We start from the raw sequence: 16,592 nt of genomic DNA, 5'->3' as shown, positions 1-16,592 counted from the left end.
CTTTGACTACAGAGTAGGCATTGTACACATTGTTTTTTTTTTAATTACACTCTTCAAGAAAAGAAAATAATTAACCGCTGTTTGTCCTTTTCTTCTCAGCGGGAAGATTTCCGAGGCTGAGCCTTCGCTTCCAACTGAGACGTAACCGAGGCGTTTACATCATCCAGTCATACATGCCGTCCATATTACTGGTGGCCATGTCCTGGGTGTCCTTTTGGATCAGCCAAACAGCAGTCCCCGCTCGTGTGTCCTTAGGTTGGTATCACTATTTGGCTTAATTTAACTATTTACTTAAATTAAGTTCATTGTAACAAATGCATAGGATTTTAGAGGTGACAAAAGAGTCCAGCATAATAGATTAGCTAACTTTCTTTATAGTCAAATGCTCTTTTTAAAAAAAAAAAAAAGGTACATCAGGAGGTTGCCTACAGCCACAGCAGTTAAACCAATGTTTTTTTTTGACCAAGTATTAGCTTTTGTTGACTTCACACACCCGGCGACTCTCGTAGAGTTGGTTAATGGAATTGAGGCATGAGTGGTCCTGGCTGGTCCACTACTATTGTTTAAAGTACAGTAAGTGATTTTACCTTGACAACAACAAAATTGTTATTAACCTTATCTATCATTAGTTAAAAAATTGGCATGCAATCAAAACAATTTTTTTTGCCGGTTGTTTTCATTATCGGAGTTATAATAATAATCCCCTTTTGCTTTTGTTTCCTGTGTTCAACATTTTTTGGCCCATAAATATTGACCCAAATATAAGACAACTCTGTCGACATTTCTCACTTGTTTAAGTTAAAACATTTTTTTTTTTTTTTAGCTGTCTACAAATGTGTTGCGGCTGCATCTCTCCAAATTTACTTGTGTATGTGAGTGACAAGAAGAAAAGCTCTGACTTGCTTGTCGAGGAACTGTTCCACACCACTTGTTGACTTGGATGCATGCATTTCTAAACACTCAGGGCCTGATCTACTAAAGGTTTACGTGTCATAAAACATGGCATATTTGGACTGTCATAAATAAAAACAGACATATTGTCTACAAACCCCGTTTCCATATGAGTTGGGAAATTTTTTGATGAAAATATAAACAGAATACAATGATTTGCAAATCATTTTCAACCCATATTCAGTTGAATACGCTACAAAGACAACATATTTGATGTTCAAGCTGATAAACTTTTTGCAAATAATCATTAACTTTAGAATTTGATGCCAGCAACACGTGACAAAGAAGTTGGGAAAGATGGCAATAAATACTGATAAAGTTGAGGAATGCTCATCAAACACTTATTTGGAACATCCCACAGGTGAACAGGCAAATTGGGAACAGGTGGGTGCCATGATTGGGTATAAAAGTAGATTCCACAAACAAGGATGGGGCGAGGGTCACCACTTTGTCAACAAATGCGTGAGCAAATTGTTGAACAGTTTAAGAAAAACCTTTCTCAACCAGCTATTGCAAGGAATTTAGGAATTTCACCATCTACGGTCCGTAATATCATCAAAAGGTTCAGAGAATCTGGAGAAATCACTGCACGTAAGCAGCTAAGCCCGTGACCTTCGATCCCTCAGGCTGTACTGCATCAACAAGCGACATCAGTGTGTAAAGGAAATCACCACATGGGCTCAGGAACACTTCAGAAACCCACTGTCAGTAACTACAGTTGGTCGCTACATCTGTAAGTGCAAGTTAAAACTCTCCTATGCAAGGCGAAAACCGTTTATCAACAACACCCAGAAACGCCGTCGGCTTCGCTGGGCCTGAACTCATCCAAGATGGACTGATACAAAGTGGAAAAGTGTTCTGTGGTCTGACGAGTCCACATTTCAAATTGTTTTTGGAAACTGTGGACGTCGTGTCCTCCGGACCAAAGAGGAAAAGAACCATCCGGATTGTTATAGGCGCAAAGTTGAAAAGCCAGCATCTGTGATGGTATGGGGGTGTATTGCGTTAAAATGTAATATCGGAAATTATCGGTATCGTTTTTTTTATTATCGGTATCGTTTTTTTTATTTTTATTAAATCAACATAAAAAACACAAGATACACTTACAATTAGTGCACCAACCCCAAAAAACTCCCTCCCCCATTTACACTCATTCACACAAAAGGGTTGTTTCTTTCTGTTAATAATATTCTGGTTCCTACATTATATATCAATATATATCAATACAGTCTGCAAGGGATACAGTCCGTAAGCACACATGATTGTGTGTGCTGCTGGTCCACTAATAGTACTAACCTTTAACAGTTAATTTGACTCATTTTCATTAATTAATAGTTTCTATGTAACTGTTTTTATATTGTTTTACTTTCTTTTTTATTCAAGAAAATGTTTTTAATTTTATCTTATTTTATAAAAAATTTTAAAAAGTACCTTATCTTCACCATACCTGGTTTTCCAAATTAGGCATAATAATGTGTTAATTCCACGACTGCATATATCTGTTGATATCGGTATCGGTAATTAAAGAGTTGGACAATATCGGAATATCGGATATCGGCAAAAAGCCATTATCGGACATCCCTAATATATATATATATATATATATATATATATATATATATGTATGTGTGGGAAAAAAAATCACAAGACTACTTCATCTCTACAGGCCTGTTTCATGAGGGGGTTCCCTCAATCATCTCCTGATGATTGAGGGAACCCCCTCATGAAACAGGCCTGTAGAGATGAAGTAGTCTTGTGATTTTTTTTTTTTCCCCCACACATACATATATTGCGCTCTACTACGGTATCGAGCACTATTTTTTGGATAACCTTATTAAGACATATATATATATATATATATATATATATATATATATATATATATATATATATATATATATATATATATATATATATATATATATATATATATATATATATATATATATATATATGCCACATTTTTTTAACCCAATGCGGCCCCCAAGCCAAAAAGTTTGGAGACCCCTGCCTTATACACACACCATAATAATACTTGTATGTTTAATGCGCCGACAATCCATCAAGCGGTGCGACTTCATAGCTTACCAAAGTCGTACTAAAACATTTTGATAGAATTTTGAGCGCCGTGTGTAATGTACTCTATTTTCAATGGAGCATTTAAAATGTTGGTGTTGTTTACTTGAGACAGCCTACACTTATTTGACTGCCATCTACTGGTCACACTTATCATTACACCATGCACCAAATAAAATTGCTTCGAGGTGAGTAAGCTCAACCAAATTCATTCTTTACATAAGACGCACCGTGTTATAAGGCGCACCGTCGAGTTTTGAGGAAAGGAAAGGAATTTAAGTGCGCTTTATAGTCCGGAATATATGGTAGTGTATTTGAAGTGTTTCTGCTCTTGGGGAATCATCTTCACACGACGTAAAATCACAGGGTGAAACAAATAATGGCATCATTCTGCAGTAAATGTGTCATTTATTTATATTCACTCTGCACAGTATGTAGTGTCTCTGTATAGCCTCCAATAAATGGATACAAACACTTGCTGGTTTATAATACTAAATGACTCATTTTAATTGCCAGTATTTTTTACTAAATAAACAAATAAAACACCGGGTGACTGAGCACAGCCAAATGTGCCGCTGCGTGCTGGCGCATTGCGTACTAATCTCGGCGGAAGAAAAAGTAGTTGTCATTGATTTAGTTACTTTACATTGTGTTCCTGTTAATGATATATTTGATTTGATATTAGAGTTAAGATCTGGTATTGACAGTATCGATATTGCAGTATCGAGCCGCACATCACCAGTTGTCAGAAGTGGCCCCCCTGTTAATGTGCATGTCTGATTGAGTGCTACTATATAGTGGCTGCAGTCTTCTGTAGCCACTGTGTGTAGTCCACCCTGTCCTATCCTATTAGTGGACATGTTGCTATAACGATACAATATGCATGTAACTACAGCCACACACAACGGATAAATAATGACTTTTTGTAAAAAAAAAGTTGAAACTGCCAGGGGTGAAGTAAGAATATCAGTGAGAAACATGCAAAGGGAACTTCACTCATTGCAGCAGAGCTAATGTACAAAACCCCAAACCAGTGAAGTTGGCACGTTGTGTAAATGGTAAATAAAAAACAGAATATAAATCCTTTTCAACTTATATTCAATTGAATAGACTGCAAAGACAATATATTTAATGTTCGAACTGAGAAACGTAATTTTTTTTTTGTTGCAAATAATCATCCACTTTGCATCAGTCCATCTTAGATGAGCTCGGGCCCAGCGAAGCCGGCGGCGTTTCTGGGTGTTGTTGATAAAATGGCTTTGACTTTGCATTGTAGAGTTTTAACTTTCAGCATTAATGGCGCCTTCACAGATGTGTAAGTTACCCATGTCTTGGGCACTAATACACCCCCATACCATCACAGATGCTGGTTTTTCAACTTTGCGCCTATAACAATCCGGATGGTTCTTTTCCTCTTTGGTCCGGAGGACACGACGTCCACAGTTTCCAAACACAATTTGAAATGTGGACTCGTCAGACCACAGAACACTTTTCCACTTTGTATCAGTCCATCTTAGATGAGCTCGGGCCCAGCGAAGCCGGCGGCGTTTCTGGGTGTTGTTGATAAAATGGCTTTGGCTTTGCATTGTAGAGTTTTAACTTGCACTTACAGATGTAGCGACAAACTGTAGTTACTGACAGTGGGTTTCTGAAGTGTTTCTGAGCCCGTGTGGTAGAGATGCGCGGATAGGCAATTATTTCATCCGCAACCGCATCACAAAAGTCGTCAACAATCCGCATCCACCCGAACTAACATTTAATCAAAACCGCACCCGCCCGCACCCGCCCGTTGTTATATATCTAATATAGACAATGCAAGGCATTAGTGAGGTTATAAAGCTTTTGCCTGTTAAAGAAAGGAGACTGATCCAATGCAACAGAGACATTCAATGCGTGCCACGCTGTCACGGCCCAGACGCACACCAGTGCTCAATCATCTGGGAGCCGCGCTGAGCGCACCTCCAAGCGCGCTCGCGCCACTCAAACTGCTAGGCAGCTGCGTTCTATCTTGTTTTAACATCCTGTGGCACTCTTCTGGGATCACGGCGGACGAAACTGCTCATGCTCAGGGTGTTTGTGGCGGTTCGGGGTTTTGCACAAATGTGATTCACCATGTTAGATGTCCCGGTTTTGTGACTGTCGTAGACATAAACAGCGTCGCAGCTCTTGCAAATCACGTAGCCAGCATTACTATCATCCTGATTTACAACCTCATAAAAACGAGTCCACGCTGAACTTTTCTGGCCTTTTTTCCCCTGGTCTTTAGTATTCCCTTTTTTAGTTTGTCGCGTACCACGTTTGCTGCCGGCGTTGCCTGTCAGAGTTTGTAGGTGACGAACCCCAAGATGCAGAGAAGGCGGAAGGCATTGTACGAGAAAACATGATTTAATTATACACTAAGGCAAAACAACAAACGAAAAGGTAACAAAAGGCGCGCACAAGGCGGAGAACAAACTTGGCTATGAACTAAAATAGCACAGAGGCTAACTGTGGACAAGAAACCAAAAACACTTACTGTGACACAAAGGAACTAGGACATGAGCAGAGTGAAACCAAAAGTAGACAGAGCTACAACGACAAGTATTAAGAACAACGACACGACAGGTAGGAACGACAATGATCCAGCAGTGACTGGAGGGTAGGGCAGGTATAAATAGCAGCTGGCTGATTGACACCAGGTGTGGCCAGGTGCCAATCAGCCACAGCTGAAGGGACACAGCACTCAGGGAGAAACAGGAAACAGAACCAAAATAAGAGCGTTGACAGGAAATGACAGAGGAAAAACTAAAACTTGACCAAACTGTCAGGGACAAGCCTGACAGTAGCCCCCCTTCCTATAACGGATACCAGACGTTCTAGGAACCCCCCCCAAAAAACAGTCCAAAGTCACGGGAGGGTGGACAAGGAGGTGGGCCACCAGGCCAAGTGTCCCCGCAACCAGCGGGGAAGAGTTAGGTGGCGACGGCGAGTTGAACGCCGCCGCAATTGGCGAGGCGGCTCGACCGCCGGCATGGGAGGACCCACCGGAGACGATGGTGGCGCCCTCTGCTGACCCACCGGAGAAGATGGCGGTGGCGCCCTCTGCTGGCCCACCGGGGAGGATGGCGGTGGCGCCCTCTGCTGGCCCACCGGGGAGGATGGCGGTGGCGCCCTCTGCTGGCCCACCGGAGTGCATGGTGGCGGCGTCTGTTGGCTCACCGGAGAGGAGGATGGTGGCGCCCTCTGCTGCTGGCCCACCGGAGAAGAGGATGGTGGCGCCCTCTGCTGCTGGCCCACCGGAGAAGAGGATGGTGGCGCCCTCTGCTGCTGGCCCACCGGAGAAGAGGATGGTGGCGCCCTCTGCTGCTGGCCCACCGGAGAAGAGGATGGTGGCGCCCTCTGCTGCTGGCCCACCGGAGAAGAGGATGGTGGCGCCGTCTGCTGCTGGCAGACCGGAGAGGAGGATGGTGGCGCCGTCTGCTGCTGGCCCACCGGAGAGGAGGATGGTGGCGCCGTCTGCTGCTGGCCCACCGGAGAGGAGGATGGTGGCGCCGTCTGCTGCTGGCCCACCGGAGAGGAGGATGGTGGCGCCGTCTGCTGCTGGCCCACCGGAGAGGAGGATGGTGGCGCCGTCTGCTGCTGGCCCACCGGAGAGGAGGATGGTGGCGCCGTCGGTTGTAGACCCACCGGAGTGCATGGTGGCGTCTGCCGGCCCACCGGACTGCATGGTGGCGTCTGCCGGCCCACCGGACTGCATGGTGGCGTCTGCCGGCCCACCGGACTGCATGGTGGCGTCTGCCGGCCCACCGGACTGCATGGTGGCGTCTGCCGGCCCACCGGACTGCATGGTGGCGTCTGCCGGACCACCGGACTGCATGGTGGCGTCTGCCGGACCACCGGACTGCATGGTGGCGTCTGCCGGACCACCGGAGTGCATGGTGGCGTCTGCCGGACCACCGGAGTGCATGGTGGCGTCTGCCGGACCACCGGAGTGCATGGTGGCGTCTGCCGGCCCACCGGAGTGCATGGTGGCGTCTGCCGGCCCACCGGACTGCATGGTGGCGTCTGCCGGCCCACCGGACTGTATGGTGGCGTCTGCCGGACCACCGGAGTGCATGGTGGCGCCGTAGGTTGCAGACCCACCGGAGATGATGGCGCCGTCTCTTGCAGACCCATTGGGGCGAGAAGTAGCTGTGCCTCCCCAGCTGCACTGCTACTCATAGCCCCTCCCCCAAGGGACGGATCCCAGACGTCCCCAGATAGGACCACAGACGACAGGGGTGGGAGGGAGAGGGCTTGAAAAGCGGCCGAACTTTTCTTCAGATTAGCCACTAAATCCAAAACTTTGTTAAGCCTCTCCGCCATGGACATCTCTGCGAGATTCGAATTTGGCTGGATCATTATGTCAGAGTTTGTAGGTGACGAACCCCAAGATGCAGAGAAGGCGGAAGGCATTGTACGAGAAAACATGATTTAATTATACACTAAGGCAAAACAACAAACGAAAAGGTAACAAAAGGCGCGCACAAGGCGGAGAACAAACTTGGCTATGAACTAAAATAGCACAGAGGCTAACTGTGGACAAGAAACCAAAAACACTTACTGTGACACGAAGGAACTAGGACATGAGCAGAGTGAAACCAAAAGTAGACAGAGCTACAACGACAAGTATTAAGAACAACGACACGACAGGTAGGAACGACAATGATCCAGCAGTGACTGGAGGGTAGGGCAGGTATAAATAGCAGCTGGCTGATTGACACCAGGTGTGGCCAGGTGCCAATCAGCCACAGCTGAAGGGACACAGCACTCAGGGAGAAACAGGAAACAGAACCAAAATAAGAGCGTTGACAGGAAATGACAGAGGAAAAACTCAAACTTGACCAAACTGTCAGGGACAAGCCTGACAGTTGCCATCTCTTTTTTTCTTTTCTTCTTCTGTTGTGGCATGCTGCAGGTGCCTGCTCGTTTTTCGTATGTGGGTAACAACATTTAACTATGTATATATATTTCCGAATTGGTTTAACTGCCACCTGCCTGAATCTATTTAAAATCCAATTTTTTTTTAATTTCAACCGCCCGACCGACCCGCGGATAAAATGTAATTTTTTTTTATTTCAACCGCCCGACCCGCGGATAATCCGCGAACTCCGCGGTTGTGTCCGCAAACCGCGCATCTCTACCGCGTAGTGATAATAATAATAATAATAATAATAATAATAATAGATTTTATTTGTAAAAAGCACTTTATATTGAGTAAACAATCTCAAAGTGCTACAGTGTATTAAAAAAAAATATATATAAAAATAAAAAAGATAATAAAGAAATAAATAAAAATAAAAACTAGAACAGCCAAATAGCTACAGCTAGTATGCACATCTAAAAAAAGGCTTTTTAAAAAAAGAAGGGCTTTTAAGCCTTTTTTAAAAGCATCCACAGTCTGTGGTGCCCTCAGGTGGTCAGGGAGAGCGTTCCACAGACTGGGAGCGGCGTAGCAGAAAGCCCGGTCTCCCATTGTTCGTAGCTTTGTCCTCGGAGGTTGGAGGAGGTTAGCCTGTCTGGAGTGGAGGTGTCGTGTGGAGGCTTTGGGGGTGAGTAGTTCTTTGAGGTAGAGGGGGGCATTTCCATGGAGGCACTGGTGGGTAAGCAGGGAGACCTTGAATTCCATCCTGAGTGGAACAGGAAGCCAGTGAAGGGATTTGAAAATAGGGGTGATGTGGTCATATTTCCACACTCTCATCAGTACAGCAGCTTCTGGGTGTTCTTGCTGGGGATCCCGACAAGAAGCGTGTTGCAGTAGTATCCTTTACACACCGATGTCGCTTTTTGATGCAGTACCGCCTGAGGGATCGAAGGTCACAGGCATTCAATGTTGGTTTTCAGCCTTGCTGCTTACGTACAGTGATTCCCCCAGATTCTCTGAGCCTTTTGATGATATTACAGACCGTAGATGGTAAAATCCCTAAATTCTGGTTGAGAAATGTTCTTCTTAAACTGTTCGACAATTTGCTCACGCATTTGTTCACAAAGTGGTGACCCTCGCCCCACCCTTGTTTGTGAATGACTGAGCATTTCGCGGAAGCTGCTTTTACACCCAATCACGGCACCCACCTGTTCCCAGTTAGCCTGTTCACCCGTGGGATGTTCCAAATAAGTGTTTGATGAGCATTCCTCAACTTTCTCGGTCTTTTTTGCCGCCTGTGCCAGCTTTTTTGAAACACGTTGCAGGCATCAAATTCCAAATGAGTTAATATTGGCAAAAAAATAACAACGTTTTCCAGTTCGAACGTTAAGTATCTTGTCTTTGCAGTCTATTCAATTGAATATAAGTTGAAAAGGATTTGCAAATCATTTTATTTTGTTTTTATTTACGATTTACACAACGTGCCAACTTCACTTGTTTTGGGTTTTGTACAACAATTAAGCTTTTTGTTTTTTTTGTTTTTTTAGCAGAGCAAAATATTGCTCAAAGCAGGCGTTGAGTCATACCAAAGACTATAAAAATGGGACCCATTACCTCCCTGCTTGGCACTCAGCATCAAGGGTTGGAAATGGGGGTTAAATCACCAAAAATTATTCCTGGGCGTGGCACCGCTCCTGCCCACTGCTCCCCTCACCTCCCAGGGGGTGAACAAGGGGATGGGTCAAATGCAGAGGACAAATTTCACCACACCTAGTGTGTGTGTGACAGTCATTGGTACTTTACCTTAATCCATACTTGCCAACCCTCCCGGATTTTCCGGGAGACTCCCGAAATTCAGCGCCTCTCCCGAAAACCTTGGCCTTCTCTTTGAGTCTGTAGTCGGCGTTGTAATGAGCGAAGGCGTACTCGATTAGCGCAACGGGACAAATTTTCTCCCGAAAATCTCCCGAAATTCAGGCGGAGCTGAAGGCCACGCCCCCTCCAGCTCCATGCGGACCTGAGTCCGCTTTCCCACAATATAAAGAACGTCTACAGTAAAGCAGTCCGTCTGCCGTAAACAGCAATGTTGTGACACTCTTAAACAGGACAATACTGCCATCTAGTGCATTTGATGAAAGCACTTTTGTGCGTGCCACACAGCAATGCGCCATCAGAGAGGGTGTTCAGCATGGTTAGAAAGATAGTGACAGAGAATAGCACAAGGATGGACAATTCAACCCTTAACTCAACAATGAGTAGATGAGTGTTATGTGTGTGCATATGTGTAAATAAATGAACACTGAAATTCAAGTATTTCTTTTATTTATATATATACATATATATATATATATATATATATATATATATATATATATATATATATATATATATATATATATATATATATATATATATATATATATATATATATATATATGTATGTGTGGGAAAAAAATCACAAGACTACTTCATCTCTACAGGCCTGTTTCATGAGGGGTTCCCTCAATCATCAGGAGATTTTAATAGAAGCATTCACATACCATGGTTTATATAGGGCACAGAGTGGGTAGGTACAGGCTGGCGTAGGGGCGTGGTGATTGGCTCATGTGTTACCTAGGAGGTGTTTCCGTCTGTGACGGCATACTGATACAATTTCGCTGCGCTTGTTGAGGGATGACAGGTCTGGACGGTATATAATAAACAGTTTCTCTTTCAAGCATAGGTTGCATCTTTTATTACCACTATTGTAAGGTGTGCTGGATGCAAGAATTTGCCAGTTATTGAATATTCAACATTATTGTCTTTGAGGTCCCAAATGTGTTTGCTGAGTTCTGTAGTATTCCGCAGGTTTTGGTTCCTGAAAGAAGCCTTGTGATTGTTCCATCTGGTTTTAAACTCTCCCTCGGTTAATTCTACATATGTGTCGGATGTGTTAATGTCCTTGCGTGTTACCTTTGATTGGTAAACAACTGATGTTTGTAAGCACCCCCCGTTGAGAGGGCAATCAGGTTTCTTGCGGCAGTTGCAGCCTTTGTTGGTTTTGGAGTCGCTCTGTCTGGGGGCCGACGGCTCATTTGCAATTGTTTTGTTGTGGTTTGAGATAATTTGTCGTATCGTAATACGATTTGTATTACGATACGACAAATTATCTCAAACCACAAGTATGCCTTAATCATCAAAAATCCATTGTACTAAAATGAGATGTTGTCCAACAGGCATCACCACTGTCCTCACCATGACCACCCTGATGGTGAGCGCCCGCTCCTCCTTGCCTCGCGCATCGGCCATCAAGGCGCTGGACGTCTACTTCTGGATATGCTACGTGTTTGTGTTCGCCGCGCTAATCGAGTACGCCTTCGCTCATTACAACGCCGACTACAGACTCAAAGAGAAGGCCAAGGTGAAGGCCAACAAGCTTGGCTCCGAGGTGAGGAACTCATGCAGAACGGGTGCTTCAGCTGCAGTGGTGAGTAATGAGCTTGTCTTGCAAGGATAAACCTCCGCTGGCTTTTAAAACCATAGGGCTGACAAATATCTGTACCACTGACCTTCAACAGGCCGGTGCAATTATGACACAAACTAAATTGTTTCCTTATACGCAGTAATATATCATCAGTGTTTTTCAACCTTTTTTGAGCCAAGGCACATTTTTTTGCGTTGGAGGCACACCACCAGCATAGATAATTAAAAAACGAAACTCAGTTGATAATAAAAAGTCGTTGTCGCAATCGTTAGATATGACTTTAAACCATAACCAAGCTTCCATCAATATAGCTCTTGTCTCAAAGTAGGTGTACTGTCACCACCTGTCACATCACGCAGTGACTTATGTCAAATTTTTTCCTGTTTTCCTGTGTGTAGTGTTTTAGTTCTTGTCTTGCGCTCCTATTTTGGTGTCTTTTTCTCTTTTTTTGGTATTTTCCTATAGCAGTGTCATGTCTTCCTTTGAGCAATATTTCCCGCATCTACTTTGTTTTAGCAATCAAGAATATTTCAGTTGTTTTTATCCTTGTTTGTGGGGTCAGTGTTGATTGTCATGTCATGTTCGGATGTACATTGTGGACGCCATCTTTGCTCCACAGTAAGTCTTTGCTGTTGTCCAGCATTCTGTTTTTGTTTACTTAGTGTCATGTCTGTGTAATCATGTTTTGTTTTGTTTGGTTATTGGACTCTTTAGTTTTTGGCTTTTCACTCCCTTGTCTTGTTTCCACGGTTACCCATTAGTTTCACCTGTTCCACGTTTGGACTCATTGTGCACTCTTGTTTGTCACCATAGCAACCCATTAGTTTTCACCTGCCCTCACGACTCACGCACCTGTCTTTAATCATGTCACTATCATTTAAACCCATTGTTGCCAGGAAGTCTCCCTGGCGACATCATACCCCTGACTTTCTGCTTCTCACTCTGTTTACCTCTGCGCACTTCATGCCATGTCAAGTAAGTTTTTTCTATTCATGCCACAGTTAGCGACTTTTGTTCATGTCCATGGTTTTTTGCCCATGTGCAAGTCTTTTTGTTTCGTTAGTCAAGTTTGTACTTCCGCCTTGTGCGCCCCTTTAGTTTCTTTTTGTAGTTATAGTGTTTAAATAAATCATGTCTTCACCTTCACGCCATGTCTGGTCCAAATGTTCATTTGCACCACGGGAGAACAAACCACGCCATAGTTCAAGTCTTGACACTTAGTAGCCAGTTCAGTTTTAGTTTCGTTCTGCATAGCCTTCCCTAAGCTTCAATGCCTTTTCTTAGGGGCACTCACCTTTTGTTTATTTTTGGTTTAAGCATTAGACACCCTTTCACCTGCACACTGCCTCCCGCTGTTTCCGACATCTACAAAGCAATTAGTTACCTGCTGCCACCTACTGATATGGAAGAGTATTACACGGTTACACTGCCAAGCTCTCGACCGCACCGACAAATCAACAGACTATAATTACTGGTTTGCAAAAAATATTTTTAACCCAAATCAGTGAAATTAGATAATCTCCCACGGCACACCAGACTGTATCTCACAGCACACTAGTGTGCCGCGGCACAGTGGTTGAAAAACACTGATCTAGGGCTGTCAAGTGATACATTTTTTAAATCAGATTAATCATTATTAATCAACGGTTATTATTTGCCAGCATGAATAAAATTTGCTTCAGAAAATACTCCAATATTTGGATACAAATGCAATTTGGTAGTCGGAATGTCATCGAGGAACTTTTTAAAATGTTTTACTGACATTTTGTGCATCTTAATGTTTTTCTTCCCGACACTCGCATACACCAGTGACATGGAGACACCTGCTACAAAAAGGTTGTCAGCACGTTAGCAGAAAATTAAGATTAAATCAGATTAGTTAATTTCAAAGGGGACAATGCAATTTCATAAAACACATGACTACACGTGGTTTAAAAAAGCCAGAATTAACCAGAAGTTTTCATCTGTAGTCCCCTGGCCATGATGTAAAAAAGGCAGTAAAATTACAATTTGAAAGAAAAAGAAAAGAAAGAGAGAGAAAAAGAATAAAAGCACACGATACATATACAAACCCCGTTTCCATATTAGTTGGGAAATTGTATTAGATGTAAATATAAACGGAATACAATGATTTGCAAATCATTTTCAACCCATATTCAGTTGAATATGCTACAAAGACAACATATTTGATGTTCAAACTGATACATTTTTTTTTTTTTTTGTTGCAAATAATCATTAATTTTAGAATTTGATGCCAGCAACACATGACAAAGAAGTTGGGAAAGGTGGCAATAAATACTGATAAAGTTGAGGAATGCTCATCAAACACTTATTTGGAACATCCCACAGGTGAACAGGCAAATTGGGAACAGGTGGGTGCCATGATTGGGTATAAAAGTAGATTCCATGAAATGCTCAGTCATTCACAAACAAGGATGGGGCGAGGGTCACCACTTTGTCAACAAATGTGTGAGCAAATTGTTGAACAGTTTAAGAAAAACCTTTCTCAACCAGCTATTGCAAGGAATTTAGGGATTTCACCATCTACGGTCCGTAATATCATCAAAGGGTTCAGAGAATCTGGAGAAATCACTGCACGTAATCAGTTAAGCGCGTGGCCTTCGATCCGTCAGGCTGTACTGCATCAACAAGGGACATCAGTGTGTAAAGGATATCACCACATGGGTTCAGGAACACTTCAGAAATCCACTGTCAGTAACTACAGTTGGTCGCTACATCTGTAGCGACCAAACTCTTCTATGCAAGGCGAAAACCGTTTATCAACAACACCCAGAAACGCAGTCGGCTTCGTTGGGCCTGAGCTCATCTAAGATGGACTGATACAAAGTGGAAAAGTGCTCTGTGGTCTGACGAGTCCACATTTCAAATTGTTTTTGGAAACTGTGGACGTCTTGTTCTCTGGACCAAAGAGGAAAAGAACCATCCGGATTGTTATAGGCGCAAAGTTGAAAAGCCAGCATCTGTGATGGTATGGGGGTGTATTAGTGCCCAAGACATGGGTAACTTACACATCTGTGAAGGCGCCATTAATGCTGAAAGGTACATACAGGTCTTGGAGCAACATATGTTGCCATCCAAGCAACGTTACCATGGACGCCCCTGCTTATTTCAGCAAGACAATGCCAAGCCACGTGTTACATTAACGTGGCTTCATAGTAAAAGAGTGCGGGTACTAGACTGGCCTGCCTGTAGTCCAGAGCTGTCTCACATTGAAAATGTGTGGCGCATTATGAAGCCTAAAATACCACAATTGAGACCCTCGGACAGTTGAACAACTTAAGCTGTACATCAAGCAAGAATGGGAAAGAATTCCACCTGAGAAGCTTAAAAAATGTGTCTCCTCAGTTCCCAAACGTTTACTGAGTTTTGTTAAAAGGAAAGGCCATGTAACACAGTGGTGAACATGCCCTTTCCCAACTACTTTGGTACGTGTTGCAGCCATGAAATTTTAAGTTAAGTATTATTTGCAAAAAAAAAATAAAGTTTATGAGTTTGAACATCAAATACCTTGTCTTTGTAGCATATTCAATTGAATATGGGTTGAAAAAGATTTGCAAATCATTGTATTCCGTTTATATTTACATCTCACACAATTTCCCAACTCATATGGAAACGGGGTTTGTAAAACAAACCAGGATTGAGTCCATGCTGTCCTCGTTAGTGAGAGTGTGTTTCCTTGTGTGTCCTTCCAGTCCATCGTGAAGAACGGCAAACAGGCCATGGTCCTGTTCTCCCTGTCCGTCACCGGCATGAACCAGGGCGTGGTCATTTCCAACCGCCACAGCCGAGCCCAGCGCTCCAGCAGCGAGATCCCGGGCGAGGGCGTCTCAGAGGAGTCCGAGTCCAGGAGAAGGTCCAGGCAGATGAGAGACGGCGAGGAGGAGAAGAAGAAGAAGAAGTGCTGCTCCAAGTGCGTCTGCAAGCCCATCGACGCCGACACCATCGACATCTACGCCAGGGCCGTCTTCCCGTTCACCTTCGCCGTGGTCAACGTGATCTACTGGGTGGCGTACACCATGTAAAAGATGACCTCCGCCCAAAGAGGAAGGACTGTACAGTGTCCAAATATGCGCCCGCTGGAGCCGAGCCGTATTCCAGCCTGTCCGTATAAGAATGAGATCCTAAATGAGAGTAGTGAGACCGTCAAAAAGAGACCTAGTGTATGAAAGGTGATGAGTGAGAGATAGTTTAACAGCTTCCTCATAGTGCGCACACACCCTGTGCAGTACCCTGCACGCACTATTGTTTGCTTGCAGCCGGGAGGGTGTTGCAATCTAAACAGCACCCCAGCAAGCACGACAAGATGAAGTGTTCCTCCTTTTCTGCATGGCTGATAACTCTCTCACCTCGTCGCCATCGTGCCCTTTCTCACCCATTTTTCTCTACCACCTGTTTATTTATTTTTTTCTTCTTCTTTCAAATCATTTTTCGTTTTGGACGCTATCTACGGTCTCTTATCTCCTTCTTCCACTTCAGCCTGGTCCCTCACCAATAAAGGACTTCTTACACCGCTGGTCTAAGAGAGTGTGCATAATCAATAATGCTTATAAAAAGAAAAAGCCACCCTAAGGTACTACAGTTCAATCAATCAATCAATCAATGTTTACTTATATAGCCCTAAATCACAAGTGTCTCAAAGGGCTGCACAAGCCACAATGTATAAACTGTGAGAGTCCAGTCCATAGTGGATCTAGCATGATAGTGTGAGAGTCCAGTCCATAGTGGATCTAACATAATAGTGTGAGAGTCAGTCCATAGTGGATCTAACATAATAGTGTGAGAGTCCAGTCCATAGTGGATCCAACATAATAGTGTGAGAGTCCAGTCCATAGTGGATCTAACATAATAGTGTGAGAGTGGATCTAACATAATAGTGTGAGAGTCCAGTCCATAGTGGATCTAACATAATAGTGTGAGCGTCCAGTCCATAGTAGATCGAACATAATAGTGTGAGAGTCCAGTCCATAGTGGATCTAACATAATAGTGTGAGCGTCCAGTCCATAGTAGATCGAACATAATAGTGTGAGTGTCCAGTCCATAGTGGATCTAACATAATAGTGTGAGCGTCCAGTCCATAGTGGATCTAACATAATAGTGTGAGAGTCCAGTCCATGGTGGATCGAACATAATAGTGTGAGAGTCCAGTCCGTGGTGGATCGAACATAATAGTGTGAGTCCAGTCCATAGTGGATCTAACA

The 16,592-nt window shown here is 43.7% G+C and overlaps 1 protein-coding gene across 1 annotated transcript in view; it reads left to right on the top strand.

The window, feature by feature from the left end:
• gabrd (gamma-aminobutyric acid type A receptor subunit delta) overlaps nucleotides 1-15,906 on the top strand; it is an 81,293-nt gene extending 65,387 nt beyond the window's left edge. The window contains exons 7-9 of the mRNA XM_061974829.1: nucleotides 100-255; nucleotides 11,125-11,336; nucleotides 15,086-15,906. Of these exons, the coding sequence (XP_061830813.1) occupies nucleotides 100-255; nucleotides 11,125-11,336; nucleotides 15,086-15,415 (698 nt within the window). The 3' untranslated portion in view covers nucleotides 15,416-15,906. The remainder of the gene's footprint in view (nucleotides 1-99; nucleotides 256-11,124; nucleotides 11,337-15,085) is intronic.
• Nucleotides 15,907-16,592: the final 686 nt, after the last annotated feature.

Source organism: Nerophis lumbriciformis, linkage group LG01, assembly GCF_033978685.3.
Source record: "Nerophis lumbriciformis linkage group LG01, RoL_Nlum_v2.1, whole genome shotgun sequence".
Classification (NCBI taxonomy): Eukaryota; Metazoa; Chordata; class Actinopteri; order Syngnathiformes; family Syngnathidae; genus Nerophis; species Nerophis lumbriciformis.
This window is presented reverse-complemented; position numbering and strand designations above follow the sequence as displayed.